The sequence below is a fragment of the Chiloscyllium plagiosum genome, chromosome 30 (genome assembly GCF_004010195.1).
Source record: "Chiloscyllium plagiosum isolate BGI_BamShark_2017 chromosome 30, ASM401019v2, whole genome shotgun sequence".
Lineage (NCBI taxonomy): Eukaryota > Metazoa > Chordata > Chondrichthyes > Orectolobiformes > Hemiscylliidae > Chiloscyllium > Chiloscyllium plagiosum.
The window spans coordinates 37,088,402-37,109,396 of record NC_057739.1 but is presented as its reverse complement, the minus strand read 5'-3'; the positions used below and the strand labels follow the sequence as shown (position 1 = coordinate 37,109,396).

Genomic DNA, 20,995 nt, shown 5'->3' with positions numbered 1-20,995 from the left:
TTTGGATAGCTATCAGCAGAGAGTACTTTGGCTGACATTTTCATCCTCTTTTTTTTTAAACCTGACTGACCAAAATGTTGGCACACTTTTGTTATTTAGCTAAGTTGAGAGCAAATCTGATAAAATTTATAATGTGCCATTCATGGCCTTACGACTTTCCAAATAACAATGAGACAATGACAAAATAATCTGATTCAGTAGTGTTTATTAAGCTATAAATTGATCAGGGTACTGGGGAAAATGTTCCTGTTCTTCATAATATTGCTGCAGCACATTTTAACTAGGAGAAAGTGAGGACTGCAGATGCTGGAGATCAGAGTCGAGAGTGGGATGCTGGAAAAGCACAGCAGGTCAAGCAGCATCCGAACAGCAGGGGAATTGATGTTTCGGGCAAGAGCCCTTCATCAGGAATATTAAGTCCATCTAAATGGCTGGAGCTCTGTTTAAGAATCCGACTGAGAAAAGACCACTGCCACCACAATATTCTCTCAATACTCTACTGAAATGTCATCCTTGATTTTGTGCTGAAGTCTCTCAGGTACAACTACAACCTTTTGTCTCAGCACACAGTCATGACTGATAGTCTAATAGTTTGGTAGCAGGGGAACATGGCTTTGATGGATACACTCACCAACCTGGATGAGAATATCAGTACTCAGTGCCTCCAATTTTCAAACACTGAGTACTAGGCTGGAATAAATACAGCCAGAAGCATGCACTGCTTTGCAAACTAATAAATCTAATTGCTCAAAGCCACTAAATACAAAGGCAAGATGAAGATGCTAAAAGTTACAATATAGCACTGTGAAAATGGGTTCAAACTTGTGTAGGATCCACTCTGATTGGCTTTTTTCTCCTGATGCTGAAAACTCATTGTTTTGGGGATGTAGCCTTTTGAGAGATTGTTTAATCAAAAATAACTGCACAATACTGTTCCATAAAGTACATAATTGAGGACATTTGTGGACCATAAAATGTTCTTCAAAAGCATAAACAAGGTTATACATGCTTTGGAAACTGAAACAGCACAGATCATCTTGTTTCAGGGCTTTTGTATTGTCACTATCTAGACGTTACCACCAACGCAATTGGGACTTGTAACTACAGATGCATTTTAGCCACAAAGGGGAAATATGTTGCAACATATTGAAAGTTTATGATAGAAATCAGTTACTGTGAGCTTAAGGATCCTGTACACATCTCCGAAAACAGCCTGCAGATTTGAGCAGTGTTGTAATTAGATCTTCAATAATGTGCACAAAAAAAATCATTCTACTTGGAGCCCATCAGATAAACTAATCAGCAGTTGTTCAATTACTACATGTTAATTTCAATACATTCTTCTTCAACAAACGTGATCAGTATTCAGGCAATTGTTAATGTAATAATACACTTTCTGCATAAATATTCAGGAAGCAAAACATTGTTTCCAATGATCTTGTATGAGAATATAAACTAATTAGTGAGAGTGGACAGATGGTCATATTTCATTCTTATTTGGATTAGCTGACTCAATTCAGAAAATCAGTGCACTCCCTGCAGAACAATGTATCCTTTCAATTAATAAATCAGAATGCATGTTCACTGTATCTTTAACAGAACTTTTATCCTATGGTTGTGACAGGGAATGTGCTTTTTATGATTTGCACAATTAGGGCACTCAATTTCTGTGATAATGAGTGTGGCACAGTTCAGAGCCGTAACTGTAGAATACTTATCAATTCTAAAGTGTATTTAGCTTATCGCATTTAGCAGCAGGCTAGCATTGCTGGCTGAACATGCTCCTCAGTACATGTGCAATCAGTTGAATTGAGCAGTACACTGATGGGAGTACTGTATGTAAAATAAGATTTATATGTAAGGAAAACCATTAAGATGCATGAACCTAATTAGCTTTTAAGTGATTCTGATGTTCTTGCATCCATTGCTCTATCATGAAATGATCATTAATTTTGTGTAAAATGCCCTAATACAAATACTTTATATTTTGCTTACTTGCTTGAGCCAGTGGCCTTTCTTGTCTTTTTAAAAATTCATTTGTGGGATGTGGGTGTTGCTGGCTAGCCAGCATTTATTGCTCATCCCTAGTTGCCCTTGAGGGCTGGTGGCGAGCTGCCTCCTTGAACTACTGCAGTCAACCTCTCATATGTTAAGTAATACTCCAGATCAATCTCTCATACTTGTCTAATCTCTCATTTACCTCAAAAATCAATTGTCAGATTTCTACAGTAGTAAAAAAAGGCCAAAGAACAGCGGTCTTCTCTCAAAAAGATTTGGAACATAACAGTGAAGAAGTAATGCATCAATTTCCTCGAATTCCAGGAGCAGCAATTATTGTTTCATTTGCTGTTGCATTGTTTTGGAACTTTGGAAAACAAAAGTCAAAGCAACAGCAGTTTTAAAAGGGAGAAGATCAGACAAAGGAAGCACGTGGTGAGGGCAGTGCAGGAGAGAGAGAGAGAAAACCTGCACAGTTACTGCCTTTGCTGTTTTGAATTCATGTATCGCTGGACATTGGAGAGTGTCTGGGAAAATTGACAAACAGTGAAATTCACAACTAATCTTGGAGGAACCTGTTTGGGCGAAGTTCACAGCACAGAATCAGATAAGTTAATTGTTGTTTTAAGTGTGTCCAATAGAAAGGCTGCAGTAGTGAGTAGAGTGGGTTCATTCTTGATTATATGTTTTTAGAGATATGTCTCTTGATTAAACTTAAAATATAAGCCATAACTATTAATCTAACCTGGGGCAGTGTTTTGTAGAGGAATAAGACGGTGTTATTTTCTGGGCTGTAGATTGTGAAGTAGCAAAAACGGCCTTTAGTACAGTGATATGTACTTCTTGTCAGATGTGGGAGTTTAAAGAAAGTTTAAGGGTTACTGCGGATTATATCTGCCATAAATGCTTTTGGATGCGACTCTTATCAGATCGAATGGATTGGTTGGAGAGACAGTTAGAAGCAATGAGGAATTTGCAACAGCAACAACATGTGATGGATGGCAGTTATAGGAAGGGGGGAAAGTCTCAGATACAGTCACATAGATGGGTTAATTCCAGGAAAGGTAAGAGAGGTAGGCATCTAGTGCAGGGGTCTTTTGTGGATATACCCATTTCAAACAGGTATGCTATTTTGGAAAATGTTGGGGATGATGGATTCTCAGGGGAACGTAGCACGAACAGCCAAGTTTCTGGTATTGAGACTGGCTCTAATGCAACGAGGGATATAGCGGCTTCCAAGAGATCAAGTATTAGGGGATTCTCTAGTCCGAAGTACAGACAGACGTTTCTGTAGCCAGCAGCGAAAAAGCAGAATGGTGTGTTGCTTCCCTGGTGTCAGGGTCAAGGATGTTTCAGAGAAGGTGCAGAATGTTCTCACAGGGGAGAGGGGCCAGCAAGAGGTCATTGTCCACATTGGAACCAATGACATAGGAAGGGAAAAGGATGACCTTCTGAAGGGAGATTACAGAGAGTTAGGCAGAAATTTAAAAAGGATGTCCTCGAGAGTAGTAATATCTGGATTACCCCCGGTGCTACGAGCTAGTGAGGGCAGGAATAGGAGGATAGAGCTGATGAATGCATGGCTGAGGAGCTGGTGTATGAGAGAAGGATTCACATTTTTTGGATCATTGGAATCTCTTTTGGGGTAGAAGTGACCTGTACAAGAAGGATGGATTGCACCTAAATTGGAAGGGGACTAATATACTGGCAGGGAAATTTGAGCTGCTCGGAAGGATTTAAAATAGTAAGGTTGTTGGGGGGTGGGGGGAGAGTGTGGGACCCAGGGAGATAGTGAGGAAAGAGATCAATCTGAGACTGGTACAGTTAAGAACAGAAGAGTCAGGGCAGGCAGGGACAAGGTAGGACTAATAAATTAAACTACATTTATTTCAATGCAAGGGGCCTAACAGGGAAGGCAGATGAACTCAGGGCATGGTTAGGAACATGGGACTGGGATAGCCTAGCGATTACAGAAACATGGCTCAGGGATGGGCAGGACTGGCAGCTTAATGTTCCAGGATACAAATGCTACAGGAAGGACTGAAAGGGAGGCAAGAGAGGGGGCGGGTGTGTGGCATTTTTGATAAGGGTTAGCATTACAGCTGTGCTGAGGGAGGATATTCCCAGAAATACATCCAGGGAAGTTATTTGGGTGGAACTGAGAAATAAGAAAGGGATGATCACCTTATTGGGATTGTATACCCCCAATAGTCAGAGGGAAATTGAGAAACAAACTTGTAAGAAGATTTCAGCTATCTGTAAGAATAATAGGATGGTTATGGTAGGGGATTTTAACTTTCCAAACATAGACTGGGTCTGCCATAGTGTTAAAGGTCTAGATGGAGAGGAATTTGTTAAGTGCATACAAAACAATTTTCTGATTCAGTATGTGGATGTACTTGCGAGAGAAGGTGCAAACATTGACCTACTCTTGGAAATAAGGCAGGGCAGGTGACCGAGGTGTCAGTGGGGGAGCACTTTGGGGCCAGCGACCATAATTCTATCAGATTTAAAATAATGATGGAAAAGGATAGACCAGATTTAAAAGAGTCACAGAGTCATAGAGATGTACAGCATGGAAACAGACCCTTTGGTCCAACCCGTCCATGCCGACCAGATATCCCAACCCAATCTAGTCCCACCTGCCAGCGTCTGGCACATATCCCTCCAAACCCTTCCTATTCATATACCCATCCAAATGCCTCTTTAATGTTGCAATTGTAACAGCCTCCACCACTTCCTCTGGCAGCTCATTCAATACCCATACCACCCTCTGCGTCAAAAAGTTGCCCATTAGGACTCTTTTATATCTTTCCCCTCTCACCCTAAACCTATGCCTTCTAGTTCTGGATTCCCCTATCCAGGGAAAATATTTTGTCTATTTATCCTATCCATGCCCCTCATAATTTTGTAAACATTTATAAGGTCACCCCTCAGACTCTGACACTCCAGGGAAAACAGCCTCAGCCTGTTCAGCCTTTCCCTGTAGCTCAGATCCTCCAACGCTGGCAACATCCTTGTAAACCTTTTCTGACCCCTTTCAAGTGTCACAACATCTTTCTGATAGGAAGGAGACCAGAATTGCATGCAATATTCCAACAGTGGCCTGACCAATGTCCTGTACAGCCACAACATGACCTTCCAACTCCTATACTCAATACTCTGACCAATAAAGGAAAGCATACCAATCGCCTTCTTCACTATCCGAACTACCTGCGACTCCACTTTCAAGGAGCTATGAACCTGCACTCCAAGGTCTCTTTGTTCAGCAACAGTTTATGCTCGCATCCAAATCATTTATGTAAATGACAAAAAGCAGAGGACCGAGCACCGATCCTTGTGGCACTCCACTGGTCACAGGCCTCCAGTCTGAAAAACAACCCTCCACTACCACCCTCTGTCTTCTACCTTTGAGCCAGTTCTGTATCCAAATGGCTAGTTCTCCCTGTATTTCATGAGATCTAATCTTGCTAATCAGTCTCCCATGGGGAACCTTGTTGAATGCCTTACTGAAGTCCATATAGATCACATCTACTGCTCTACCCTCATCAATCTTCTTTGTTACTTCTTCAAAAAACTCAATCAAGCTTGTGAGACATGATTTCCTATTCACAAAGACATGTTGACTGTCCCTAATCAGTCCTTGCCTTTCCAAATACATGTACATCCAGTCCCTCAGGATTCCCTCCAACAAATTGCCCACCACCGAGGTCAGGCTCATCGGTCTATAGTTCCCTGGCTTGTCTTTACCGCCCTTCTTAAATAGTGGCACCACGTTTGCCAACCTCCAGTCTTCCGGCACCTCACCTGTGACTACCGATGATACAGCTGAAGTTCCAAATTGGAGAAAGGCTAATTTTGACGGTAATAGGCAAGAACGTTCAAAAGCTGATTGGGGGCAGATATTCGCTGGGAAAGGGATGGCTGGAAAATGGGAAGCTTTCAGAAATAAGATAACGAGAATCCAGAGAAAGTATATTCCTGTCAGGGTGAGAGGAAATGCTGGTAGGCATAGGGAATGCTGGATGGCTAAAGAAATTGAGGGTTTGGTTAAGAAAAAGGAAGCATATGTAAAGTATAGACAGGATAGATCAAGTGAATCCTTAGGGTATAAGGGCAGTAGAAGTATACTTAAGAGGGAAATCAGGATAGCAAAAAGGGGACATGAGATGGCTTTGGCAAATAGAACTAAGGAGAATCCAAAGGGTTTTTGCAAATATATTAAGGACAAAAGCGTAACTAGGGAGCGAACAGGGCCCCTCAAAGATTAGCAAGGCGGCTTTGGTGTGGAGCCACAGAAAATGGGGGAGATACTAAATGCGTATTTTGCATCAGTATTTACTGTGGAAAAGGATATGGAAGATATAGACTGTAGGGAAATAGATGGTGACATCTTGTAAAATGTCCAGATTACAGAGGAGGAAGTGTTGGATGTCTTGAAACGGATAAAGGTGGATAAATCCTCAGGACCTGATCAGATGTACCCAAGACCTCTGTGGGAAGCTAGGGAAGTGATTGCTGGGCCTCATGCTGAGATATTTGGATCATCGATAGTCACAGGTGAGGTGCGAGAAGACTGGAGGTTGGCAAACATGGAGACACTGTTTAAGAAGCGTGGTAAGGACAAGCCAGGGAACAATAGACCAGTAAGCCTGACCTCAGTGGTGGGCAAGTTGTTGGAGGGAATCCTGAGGGACAGGATGTACATGTATTTGGAAAGGCAAGGACTGCATGGGGAGAGTCAATATGGCTTTGTGCGAGGGAAATCATGTCTCACAAACTTGATTGAGTTTTTTGAAGATGTAACAAAGAGGATTGATGCGGGCAGAGCAGTAGATGTGATCTATATGGACTTCAGTAAGGCGTTCGACAAGGTTCCCCATGGGAGACTGATAGGCAAGGTTGGATTTCACGGAATACAGGGAGAACTAGCCATTTGGATACAGAACTGGCTCAAAGGTAAAAGACAGAGGGTGGTGGCGGAGGGTTGTTTTTCAGACTGGAGGCCTGTGACCAGTGGAGTGCCACAAGGTTCAGTGCTGGGCCCTCTATTTTTTGTCATTTACATAAATGATTTGGATGCAAGCATAAGAGGTACAGTTAGCAAGTTTGCAGATGACACTAAAATTGGAAGTGTAGTGGACAGCGAAGAAGGTTACCTCAGATTACAACAGGATCTTGATCAGATGGGCCAATGGGCTGAGAAGTGGCAGATGGAGTTTAATTCAGATAACTGCAAGGTGCTGCATTTTGGGAAAGCAAATCTTAGTGGGACTTATTCACTTAATGGTAAGGTCCTCGGGACTGTTGCTGAACAAAGAGACCTTGGAGTGCAGGTTCATAGCTCCTTGAAAATGGAATCGCAGGTAGTTCGGATAGTGAAGAAGGCGTTTGGTATGCTTTCCTTTAATGGTCAGAGTATTGAGTACAGGAGTTGGGACGTCACGTTGCGGCTGTACAGGACATTGGTTATGCCACTGTTGGAATATTGCGTGCAATTCTGGTCTCCTTCCTATCAGAAAGATGTTGCGAAACTTGAAAGGGTTCAGAAAAGATTTACAAGGATGTTGCCAGGGTTGGAGGATTTGAGCTATAGGGAGAGGCTGAACAGGCTGGGCCTGCCTTTCCTGGAGTGTCGGAGGCTGAGGGGTGACCTTATAGAGGTTTACAAAATATGCGGAGCATGGCTAGGGTAAATAGACAAAGTCTTTTCCCTGGGGTCGGGGAGTCCAGAACTAGAGGGCATAGGTTTAGGGTGAGACGGGAAAGATATAAAAGAGTCCTAAGGGGCAACTTTTTCACACAGAGGGTGGTATGGGTATTGAATGAGCTGCCAGAGGAAGTGGTGGAGGCTGGTACAATTGCAACATTTAAGAGGCATTTGGATGGGTATATGAATAGGAAGGGTTTGGAGGGATATGGGCCAGACGCTGGCAGGTGGGACTAGATTGAGTTGGGATATCTGGTCGGCATGGACGGGTTGGACCAAAGGGTCTGTTTCCATGCTGTACATCTCTATGGCTCTTTGACTAAATAATTGTACAGAGGTTTGGTCGGACTCCATTTAAACTATCATGTTCTGCATTGGACGCTGCATCTCAAGAAAATTGTGCAGGACAGAGTTCAAGGAGAATGGTTGCAAAAACATAGTTTATGTTCATCAGAGATTGGAAGGTAGGTTAATGCTTTAATTAGGATGTCAGTACGATAGATACAAAGGAACTATTTCCTTTTGTAGTAGAATGCAAGTGAAAGGCATCTTAAAATTAGAACCAGACCAAAGAGGAACCTTGATTATCCGAACATCGATTATCTGAATTTCGGATTATCCGAGCAAGATCACAAGGTCCAGATGCTTGGCCAAACTGTGTATCTGAACATTCGATTATCCGAACATTCAATTATCTGAACAAAATACTGCCCGCCCATGTCATTTGGATAATTGAGGTTCCTCTGTGTATAGGAACAAAATTTGTATCAAAGTTGTTAGTAACCTGGAGTTCTCTCCTGGCAGAAAGCTTTGGAACTTGTGGTGTTTATTTCAAGTTTCTAACAATACATATTAGCTTGAAAGGTTTTTAAAAATATAAATTTTTGATGTAAAACAGATCTGAGGTTCAGATTTGCATGATCCAACTGAATGCTGGAACAGGCTTGAGCAGATGAATAGTCTTTGTCTGTTTCTATTATTACAGGCTCAAAAATCCAGATCTCATAACTTTTCTCATAACACTGAGTCTTGACATTTGGGATTAACATTGCTGCTCTTCTCTCTGCTGCCTGCAGCATTTCAGTATCTCCTTGGTGCCTCAGTAATCAGAACCAGACAGAGTACTCATGCTGCAGTCTGATCAGAGCATTGTGCATTTTGATTATTATATCTTCTGTCTTGTTTCAAAGAACAAAGAAAATTTACAGCCCAGGAACAGGCCATTCGGCCCTCCAAGCCTGAGCCAATCCAAATTCATTATCTAAACCTGCAGCCCAATTCCTCAGCATCTGTATCTCTCTGCTCCCCACCTACTCATGTATCGGTCCAGACACACCTTTAATGAAGATACTGTACCTGCCTCTACCACCTCTGCTGGCAACGTGTTCCAGGTACCTACTACCCTCTGTCTAAAGTACTTGCCACGTTATATCCCCCTTAAACTTTTCACCTCTCACCTTGAGAGGGAGAGAGAGTGTTTATAGTCTACCATAAGTTCTGAAATGGGGGATGTTCCCCGATGGTTACACCATGTTCAGCACCATTCCCTGCTCCCTCAGAAACTGAAGCAGACCATGTCCCAAACGCAGCAAGGTCTGGACAATATCCAGGCTTGGGCTGACGAGGGATGGGGAACATTCACAAACACCAGGCAATGACCATCACCAATAAGAGACAATCTAATCATCACCCCCTTGACATTCAATGATGTTACCATTACTAATTCCCCCTCCCACCTGCTATCAACATTCTGGGGGTTCCCATTGAGAAAGAATCTAACCATCGCCCTCTTGACATTCAACGGTGTTACCGTCACCGAATCTGCCTCCCCCCCTATCAACATCCTGGGGATTCCCACTGAGCAGAAATTGAACCGGATCCAGCCCCCATATCACTCCTGTTCTGGTCATGTAGTTGAAGATCCTGTAATTTTGTTGGTTGTTCTGCACACAGTACTCACTGCTATTGCTATATTGCATGTGGCACTGTAAAGATAAAGTTGCCATAGTCCCAGAGGACCACAGGGGTGCTCCCCCATTTGACTGATGTTGAGTTTAACCCAAGGATCACCATGCCTGAAGCGAGAGGTGAGGTTGAGAAGGTGGGACCTTCATGGTAACCTCAGCTGGTGCAAAAATTAAACCAGCGCTGTAGGTGTCACTCTACATTGCAAACCACTGTCCAGCCAACTGAGCTAACTGACACCCAACTATACCAACATTCTCAGTAGCTCAGTGGTGTCCTGCACAATCTCAAATAGTCAGGGTTAAGTCTTTTTTTTTGGGTGTGTCAAGTCTTTTGGAGGGCTTCTCACAATGAAACTTAGCAAGACGTCTTGTCATAGCTTACCAGGCTCTGCTCATTAACTATGTATCCTGTCCTTATGGTCCCTCTTCACCTACTTTTAGCTCCATCATACTACACATCATTCCTGCAAGAACTCACCATTCACCAGATATTCGCTGAAAGATCAGCATCCCTGGTTAAAAATACCATATTCAAAATGCTGCTGTACACTAGACGAGCACTGGCATTCCAAAGCTCATTCACTGTCTCTCTGCTATTGCACCCCCTTCCCACCAAGGCTCAAGTTTGACCACTTTCACCATAACCTGCAATATCTTTCTTCATTTACTCATTTCACCCCCACCCTTCCAGACTACTAACCCTGCATGTCTTCTACACTGCCTCCTCACCCCTTCAGTGCACCTCATCTTTTCACCACATACACTTGCTCTAAGAGCTGTGCTATCCATTTTCATCTCACTTAATTCTTCCCTTTTTCTCATTCCAAGAAAAGGTAGCCAACAACAAGGGAGAGGTGGAGGTGCATTTAATATCAGGTGCCTCATCCACAATGAGGAGAATCCTGCTCTTGCAACAGAAGACTGGGACTGCTCCTGAAGGGATGCCAAAACATCCATATCCCACCAAACAACTATGTGACATTATTCTTTCTGACGCAGCTCTCACATTAACACCACTGTCAGTGCCATTCATTGCATACCATTTACAAACATTGGCCGCAACAACATTCTCTCCCTTGTGCCTTGCAGTTACCAATGGGATATCATGGATCCAACAGAAAAATAGGCTGCTATACTACAAGCCAACCTCTCAATGTCTGAGGAAGACAGTACAAAGGCCTCAGAGAAATCATTGGCAAGGCTGCATCTTGCACCCCAACCAGGTCAGAAACTACTATCTTGTTGGAAATGTCTCGCTTAGAAAGCTTGGGAGCACAATCTAGTCAGCAGCTCATTATGACACCTCTCCACCTGACCAAAAACAAAACTTCAGGCTGCTGGCATTTGGAGGACTCTCAGAAACTGGGCACCTGTTCAGCACCAGATAGGAGAGACTGCTGTTGTCTTGGTAATAAAGGTCTTGTCAACATGCATAGTGTGGGACTGGAGCAATGTGGAAGGTAATGATCCTCATAGCTCTAAGGCTGCAACAGTGCAACTGGGGATCCAGCTGCCTCAAACATGCCATCATCTGCTTCCTTAGAGAACCAGGTCCAGCTCCCTCAGGGTTTGCAGGAGAGATGCATATACCTGAACACCAATCCTCCAATCATTAGTTCTCAGGCCCAAAGGCACAGCAATGGCCAAGAAACAGGGCACACACTCCAGATGTCCCTTCCTCATCAGGAGACAGGGTGGTGCCATGGTGCCTATCATCATGTCTGTACAGGATAGATCGTGGATCAATGTCTATGTTGAAAGCTTGTTGTTGCATGTGAAAGCAAGATGAGTAAGGCATATATAGGATTTTTAAATCTATTCACTTGTGGGATGTGAGCTGGTCAGCATGTATTGCCTGTGCCTAGTTGCCCTTGAGAAGGTGGGGGTGAGCTGCTTTCTTGAACCACCAGAGTCCACCTGCTGTGGGATGACCACAATGCAATTTGGGAGGGAATTCCAGGATTTTGACCCAGCGCCAGTGAAGGATCAGTGATATATTCCAAGTCAGGATGGTGCGTGGCTTGGAGGGGAACCTGGTGGTGGTGGTGGTGTTTCCATATATCTGCTGCCCTTGTCCTTCTAGATGGAAGTGGTAATTGGATTTGAAGGTGCTGTCTGAGGACCTTTGGTGAATTTCTGCTGTGCAACTTGTAGATAGTACATACTGCTGCTATTGAGCATAGGTAGTGGAGGGAGAACATGCTTTTGGAATGTAATGCCAATCAGGTAGGCTGCTTTATCCTGAATGGTGTCAAGCTTCTTGAGAGTTGTTGGGACTGCACTCATCCAGGCAAGTAAGGAGTATTCCATCACATTCCTGCATGTGCCTTGCAGGTGGTGGGCAAGCTTTGGGGAATCAGGAGACGTGTTCCTCACCGCCGTATTCCTCGCCTATGACCTGCTTTTGTAGCCACAGTGTTTATGTGGTGAGTCCAGTTGAGTTTCTCATAGAATCATAGAATCCCTACAGTGTGGAAACAGGCCATTTGGTCCAACATGTCCACACCTATCCTCCAAAGAGTGACCCACCCAGACCCATTCCCCCACTCTATTGCCTTACATTTTCCCTGACTAATGCACCTAACCTACACACCCCTGAACACTATGGGCAATTTAGCATGGCCAATTCACATAACCTAGGCGAAAGTGAGGACTGCAAATGCTGGAGATTAGAATCGAGAGTGTGGTGCTGGAAAAGCACAACTGGTCAGGCAGCATCCGAGGAGCAGGAAAATAGACTTTTCAGGCAAAAGCCCTTCATCAGGAATGAGGCTGGGAGCCTCGGGGATGGAGAGATAAGTCCCTTCCTCATCAGGAGACAGGGTGGTCTACTGAGCTGGAAGATTGGAATTGAGATAGGTTGGGGGGAGGGGAAATGAGGAAACTGGTGAAATCCACATTGATGCCATAGGGTTGGAGGGTCCTGAGGCAGAAGATCTTTGGACTGTGGGAGGAAACCAGAGCAGACAGAGGAAACTTATGCAGACACAGGGAGACTGTGCAAACTCCACATACACAGTCGCCCGAGTCATTTCTGGTCAATGATAACTCCCAGGATGTTGAAGTGGGGGACTCAGTGATGTTAACACCATTGAATGTCAAGGGCGGTGGTTAGATTGTTTCTTGTTGGTGATGGTCATAGTCTGGCTTTTGAGTGGTGCCAATATCACTTGCCACTTGTCAGACTAAGCCTGGATATTGACCGGAACTTGTTGCATTTGGATTTGTATTCCTTTCAGTAGCTAAGGAGTCGTGGATGGTGTTAAACATTTTGCCTTCATTAGCAAACATCCCCACTCTGACTTCATGATGGAGAGATGATCATTGATGAAGCAGCTAAAGAAGGTTGGGGACCTAGGACACTACCCTGAGGTACTCCTGCAGAGATGTCCAAGAGCTGAGATGACCGACCTCTATCAACCACAACCATCTTCCTATGTGTCAGGTATGACTCCAACTGCCAGAGAGTTTCCCCCAGATTCCTATAGATTTCAGTTTTGCCAGCGCTCCTTGATGCCACACTAAGTCAAATGCAGTCTTGATGTCACTCTCACCTCACCTTTGGAATTCTGCTCATTTGTCCATGTTTGCACCAAGGCTATATTGAGGTCAGGAGGTGAGTGGCAGAGCCCAACTGGACATCACTGAGCAGGTGCTGCTTGATATCACTGTTGATGACCACTTCCATCACTTCACTGATGATCAAAAGTAGACTGATAGGGCAGTAATTGGCCAGGTTGGATTTGTCCTGCTTTTTATGTACAGGGCATACTTGGGCAGTTTTCCACATTGTCAGGTAGTTGCCAGTGTTGTAACTGTACTGGAACAGCTTGGTTAGGGGAGCTTGCTGTCAAGGTCCATAGCCTTTGCAGTATCCAGTGTGTGCAACCGTTAATTTTGATATCATGCGGAGTGAATCGAATTGGGTGAAGACTGGTATCTGTAATGATGGGCACCACTGGAGGAGGCCAAGATGGATCATCCACTCAGCAATTCTGGCTGAAGATTGTTGTGAAAGCTTTAGCCTTATCTTTTGCACTGATACGCTGGGCCCATCCATCATTGCGGATGCATATATTTGTGGAGCCAATGAGTTGTTCAGTCATCCACCACCATCCATAACTGGTTGTAGCAGAACTATAGAGCTTAGATCCAATCCCGTAGGTTGTGGGATCACTTAATTCTGTCTATCATTTGCTGCTTGTGCTGCTTGGCATGTAAGTAATCCCATTATCAATTCACTACTTTGATATCTCATCTTCATGTATGCCTGGTACGGCTCCTGACATGCCCTTCTGCGCTCTCCACTGAACCAAGATTAATCCCCTGGCTTGATGGTAATGGCTGAGTGGGGATATGCTCGGCCATGAGGTTACAGATTGTGCTGCAGTACAATTCTGCTGCTGTTGATGGCCCATAGCCCTTCATGGATTCCCAGTCTTGAGTTGCTAGATCTGTTCGAAGTTCGTCCCATTTAGCATTGTGGTAATGCCACACAACACGATGGAGGTTATTCTCAATGTGAAGACAGGACTTCATCTCCACAAGGACTGTGTGGTGGTCATTCTTACCAATACAGCCATGGACAGATGCATCTGCACCTGTCAGATTGGTAAGGATGAGGTCAAGTATGTTTTTCCCTCTTATTGGTTCCCTCACCACCTGCCACAGTCCCAGACTAACAGCTATATCCTTTCGTAGTTGAGTGTGAACACAGGTAGAGGGTGTAGCCTTTAGGATGCAACCAGCTCAATCGGTAGGTGTGCTGCCAAGTCACTCTTGGTAATGGACAATGAAATCCCCCACCCAGAATACATTTTCTAACCTCAGTACTTCCTTTAAGTATTGTTCAACATGGAAGAGTACTGATTCAAAAGCTGAGGGAGGACAGTACATCCAGGAGGATTCCTGGAGCCCACAGTCAATGTTGAGGACTCTCAGGGGTACTCCCTTCTGACTGTATACCACAGTGTTGTCAACTCTGCTGGGTCTGTTCTGTCCTCCTAATTTTGGTAAGGGCCCCCAGATGTTAGTAAGGAGGACTTTGCTGGGTCGACAGTGCTGCTTCTGCTGTGTCTTTTCCGTTGCCTAAATCAATGCCAAGTGATCCATCTGGTTTCACTTCTTAGAGACTTTGTAATGATTCGTACAACTGAATGTCTTGCTTGCCATTTCAGTGGGCAATTGACAGACAACCACATTGCTGTGGGTCTGGCTCACATGTAAGCCAGACCAGGTGAGGACGGCAGAATTCCTTCCCTGAAGCACATTAGTGAATCAGATAGGTTTTTCCGACAATCAACAATGATTTCATGGTCATCAGTAGATTCTTAATTAATGCGATATTATTGAATTTAAATTCTACCTTCTGCCTTGACAGGATTCGAACCTGGGTCCCCAGGACATTACCTGGGTCACTGGATTAATAATCTAGCAATAATAACATGAGGCCATTGCCTTCCTGTTCTACTGGCACAATTGCACCTCATGGTCAAACATTCTTATTCTACCCCAGCTCACTTTGTGCAAAAATGTTAGTGCGAATAAGGTCTCAGTGATGTGGGGTAAGGGAGGTGTACAGTACACACGGAGCCAATGCATTAGGATCATTGAGGATTAGGGCTCCTGCAGACCTGTTTTCTGTACAGCGCTTGGGTCTGTGTGTAATGTTCTTGCATTCTAAAGGCCTTCAAATCCGTGGCCCTGGCAGACTCCTCACTCACAAGCTGTGACACTAACCCTGCCCATTCTGGGTGTGGTCGCATTTCTTTCACTTCATCTGGTGTCACCTACATACTCTTCCAACAGTGGCTTCTAGATTCCATCTCTATGTGTTAGTGAGGCCCCTTCTTGATAACCTAGAGGCTTCAGTACTACTTTCCAGGACCATACCCAACCTGGCTACATCAGCCTGCACCTGAACACCTATTTTCCAAGCCCTTGACATATGAGGTGACCATACCAAGTGTGGTCATACACTATCCCCCCCACCAATCTCGAAGCCTGCACACTTCTGACTGTAAAAGATTCCCCTTTTTACATTACCCCATTCCCACACTTTACCACATCTTCCCCTTCCACATACAATAACTCCCCCTTCACAATAGTTATCCTCCCTTTTCCTAGCCTTCATGAATAGTTTACAATATCTCTTTTCCACATCAGTTCCATCATGCCCTTCCCTAACTTCTCTGGACAGACCAGATGAATGGAACGTGGCCACTCCTTTCAGCGACCTGACTGAGCATCCCTGGATAAGTAACGCCAAGACCCCTGACTGATGCATTTGTCACGTGACCCACCTTGTGGCCCCTATTTGATTCTATCCTGAAAGACTGCCACTTCATGCACAATGCATCATTGCATACAATTAACAGCAACATACATGTAAAGTGTGACACTTTTTTGTAATTTAAGAATGTGCAGTGAACCGTAAAAATATTGTAATTTTTAAAATTTAAAACCAGAGTGGCTGTTAAACTAACCAGTAATATAAGCAGAAGTATTGAGAAACAAAGGATCTAGGATGTGAGAAAGGATATTTTTTGGTCCATTCATCCTCCAGGTTCTTGGTCACACAAAACAGTTTTATCTCTTCCAACGTGCAGGTATTTCCCAGCTTCAGAGGCACTTGAAATTTGATCGACCTCAGCAAGTCTGGCAGCATCTATGGAGAGAAATCAGAATTAACGTTTCGGGTCCAGTGACCCTTCTTCAGAACAGTTCTGAAGAACGAATGATGAATGAAGAAGAGATGCTGACAGACCTGCTGAGATTTTCCAGCAATTTCTGTTTTTGTTTCTGATTTCCAGCATCTGCAGTTCTTTCGGTTTGAAATTTGATCAATACTGGGCATGAAGACTCAAGGGCTTATGCCCGAAACGTCGATTCTCCTGCTCCTCGGATGTTGCCTGACCTACTGTGTCTTTCCAGTATTCACTCTGATCTCCAGCATCTGTAGTCCTCACTTTCTCCATGAAGACCCAATGCTCTGTTTTACCTTTTATCCCCAAAAGTGGAGCAAGTTACAATGGCATGAATCACTTTGGTCACCAGCACAGTACCATGTAAAAACCTTGATGTACCACTTTGCCATAACAAACATTCATATTTCCACTGGAGCTTAGAAGCATGAGAGGTGATTTGATTGAAGTGTATAGATTCTGAATGAACTTGACAAGAAAGGCTGTTTCCTCATGTGGGTCAGTCCAAAACTAGGGAGAATTGTTTTAGAACAAGAGGTCACCCTTTCTAATCAAAGACGAGGATGAAATATTCTCTCCGAGGGCTGTGATTCTTTGGAGAACCTTTGGCTCTCTGCCTTACAGTGCGGTAAGGATGGGGTCATTAAATATTTTTAAGACAGAGGTAGAGATTCTTATTAGGCAAAGAAATCAAAGATTATCAGGGATAGGTAGGAATAGCAAATACAAAACACAAAAAGATAACTCACAATTTTATTGATGGCAGAACAGACATGAAGTGCCAAATTTTCCATTTCTGCTATTTTTAATTCTGTTTTCTATTTTGTATGTTATGTTGTTTAAATATTTGAGTAAATTGTCTAAAAAACATAATTGAGAATAAGAATAAAACACAACTACAAATGAACACTGTAAAAGCTGGAAGATCTAGACCAGAGATTTTCAAATAACAGTTGCAATCTCAATAGTGTGCAGTTTACATTACTCACACATAGGGTGGAATCTTGCAGAGGTGATGGGATCTTGCCAGCCAGCTGCAGAGAAACTATATTGCCACCTTTGGAGATGTGCCAATCAGAGAGCTGAGAGCCCATTGGCCTCCTTCCCTGGGATCAGGACCCTGAGGTGTAGTTCACGCCTACTGAGAGTTGTTTGCCAGAAGTCAGCAGCTATTTTGTTCAGCATTGTCACAGGGAGGTATTGGCTGGAAATACACCCATCGATGCCCAGCATCATGGGGCAACTCAAGCAGATGTTTCATGGACAAGAGGTATGTGCACTGGTACCAAATGTAGGTGTCAGTTCTCATATGGCACTCCATTCCCTTTGGCAGGTTCCCCAATCAGGTATTGAGTGTCTTTAAACAAGTCTTACCATCGACATTCCCATTCTGATAAGGTGAACTGTCTTGCAAGTTTGGCAAAATTGATTCTTAGTGCTGACAAAGTGGAGTGATTGGGAATAGACATTTCTAATATTACTAGTGGCTCCCAAATTTCCAGTACTGACAGTATTGAATTAGTCCCTAAAAATTATTAAATTCAAACAATCTTTTCCTTTAATGAGTCAATATTCCACAAAAATGTACTAGGTCATATGAACAAGCAAACATAACAGGTCACTAGCTGTAACTGTAAAAGCTGTAATCATTAACAAAATATAAGCAAAATACTTATTGACTACCTGTCGTTACTCTTGAAATCCACAGGTGCTCCCACATTTCTGTACCTCAAGAAGTTCCAGGGATGACAAAGAAATGACAATTTTGTCTCAAGTCAGGATAGTGGCAATGGTGTGTAACATTTTGGTAATGGCTCTCGGCTCTTGCTGCTCTTTTCTTTCAAGGTAGTTAAGCTCACCGGAACTGTCATAGAACTGTCAGAGAACCTTGATGGTCAGACAATGTAGGCTGCAACTCCAGGTCTCAGAGAGGTGGTGTAGATGGTACTAACCAATACCTGTACATATTACAGAACAGGACTCATTGACCAAGTAGCCTGTCGACTGGTATGGTCAGCGTCTAAAATAACCAAGCTGACATGCAGACAATCCTGATTGAGGGCTAATTGGCCAATGATTGCTTTTTTTTCTGAACAGCAATCATTAGCCCAGTAGTAGAAGCCAGATTCCATGGACATTCCTTCTTACATCATCTGGTAGCTCACGGACCTGCATCAACTATAATCTAGAAGGCCCTTCTTGATTTCCTCTGTTATGTTGTGGTAGCCCTAGCATTGGCTTTGACATTCTAATCCAATGTCACAACCTCCTTCCTCCCTTCCCCTCTCTCCTTCTGACAGTGTCCCATGGCAAATAGCTCCTTCTCCCTCCCTCTTGATGGTGCTCTTGTAGGGAAACAAGAGAATGTGTCAGAAGGAAAGAGTGAGAGAGGGGGTGTAAGGGAGAAGCTGGAATCTGGGGCACAGATGGATGAACACACATATATGCACTCTAAGAAGGAGCACCACCTTCCTCCCAAAAATCGATTAACACTTTGCGCTAGAAGAGGAAACTTAAGCTGAAAGACAACCTGTTTCCAACCCAACTTATGTATGAATTCCAGAGGAAGCCAACTCAGAGTGTAATGTAGTAGAAGTAATGCAAATTAAACACAAATCATTTCATTTACTGGTAGGAGAGAGTGAGGACTGCAGATGCTGGAGATTAGAGATGAGAATGTGATGCTGGAAAAGCATGGCAGGTCAGGCAGCATCCAAAGAACAAGAGAATTGACGTTTTGAGCATTTGCTTTTCACTACTGACCAGGATTTGGAGCCTAGTCTATTCTCACTCTAGCCTTGCTTCTAAAGTAAGAAGATAAAATAGGTTCTATTTGCTAGCCTTAGATGGCCGAGGAAACATTATAGGGATATCCTCGAAGCCTCATTGGCAAAGTGCGGCATTCATACCAACTGGAATCACTAGCCCAAGACTGTCCAAAGTCAAGGAGGAGCATTCGGGAAGGTGTTAAGCACCTCAAGGTTTGCTGTCGGAAGAAGGCAGAAGCCAGGCAAAACAGCATAAGGAATGTACAGCTACACCAACTACATCCCACGACCACCCTTCTGCCCATGTAGCAGACTCTGTGGATGCTTTATTGGACTGTTCTCATGGACTCATCCTGAGAGTGGAATAGAATCATAGAGATGTACAGCACGGAAACAGACCCTTCGGTCCAACCTGTCCATGCCGACCAGATATCCCAACCCAATCTAGTCCCACCTGCCAGCACCCGGCCCATATCCCTCCAAACCCTTCCTATTCATATACTCTTAAATGTTGCAATTGTAACAGCCTCCACCACTTCCTCTGGCAGCTCATTCCATACACGTACCACCCTCTGCGTGAAAGAGTTGCACCTTAGGTCTCTTTTATATCTTTCCCCTCTCACCCTAAACCTATGCCCCGACCCCAGGGAAAAGACCTTGTCTATTTATCCTATCCATGTCCCTCATAATTTTGTAAACCTCTACAAGTTCACCCCTCAGCCTCCAATGCTCCAGGGAGAACAGCCCCGCCAGTTCAGCCTCACCCTATAGTTCAAATCCTCCAACCCTGAGAACATCCTTGTAAATCTTTTCTGAACCCTTTTAAGTTTCAAAACATCTTTCAGATAGGAAGGAGACCAGAACTGCATGCAATGTTTCAACAGTGGCATAACCAATGTCCTGTACAGCCGCAACATGACCTCCCAACTCCTATACTCAATACTCTGACCAATAAAGGAAAGCATACCAAACGCCTTCTTCACTATCCTACCTACCTGCGACTCCACGTTCAAGGAGCCATGAATCTGAACTCCAAGGTTTCTTTGTTCAGCAACACTCCCTAGGTCCTTACCATTAAGTGTATAAGTCCTGCTAAGATTTGCTTTCCCAAAAATGCAGCACCTCACATTTATCTGAATTAAACTCCATCTGCCACTTCTCAGCCCATTGGCCCATCTGGTCAAGATCCTGTTGTAATCTGAGGTAACCTTATTCGCTGTCCACTACACCTCCAATTTTGGTGTCATCTGCAAACTTATTAACTGTACCTCTTATGCTCACATCCAAATCATTTATGTAAATGATAAAAAGTAGTGGACCGAGCACCGATCTTTGTGGCACTCTACTGGTCACAGGCCTCCAGTCTGAAAAACATCCCTCCACTACCACCCTCTGTCTTCAACCTTTGAGCCAGTTCTGTATCCAAATGGCTAGTTCTCCCTGTATTCCGTGAGATCTAACCTTGCTAACCAATCTCCCATGGGGAACCTGGTCAAACGCCTTACTGAAGTCCATATAGATCATATCTACCGCTCTGCCCTCATCAATCCTCTTTGCTACTTTCTCAAAAAACACAATCAAGTTTGTGAGACATGATTTCCCAGGCACAAAGCCATATTGACTCTCCCCAAGCCGTCCTTGCCTTTCCAAATACATGTACACCCTGTCCCTCAGGATTCCCTCCAACAACTTGCCCACCACCGAGGTCAGGCTCACTGGTCTACTGTTCCCTGGCTTGTCCTTACCACCCTTCTTAAACAGTGGCACCACGTTTGCCAACCTCCAGTCTTCCAGCACCTCACCTGTGACTATCGATGAAAGAAATATCTCTGCAAGAGGCCCAGCAAT

The 20,995-nt window shown here is 43.9% G+C and overlaps 1 protein-coding gene across 3 annotated transcripts in view; it reads right to left on the bottom strand.

Annotated features, from left to right (window-relative positions):
- Positions 1–20,995, bottom strand: part of LOC122564925 (neuronal calcium sensor 1) — a 185,111-nt gene that overhangs the window by 19,609 nt on the left and 144,507 nt on the right. The window contains exon 3 of one of the 3 annotated variants that reach the window (XM_043720411.1): positions 16,161–16,342. The exons of the other annotated variants lie outside the window; for them this stretch is intronic. Within the exon in view, the coding sequence (XP_043576346.1) occupies positions 16,161–16,342 (182 nt within the window). The remainder of the gene's footprint in view (positions 1–16,160; positions 16,343–20,995) is intronic. 3 annotated transcript variants of the gene reach the window in all.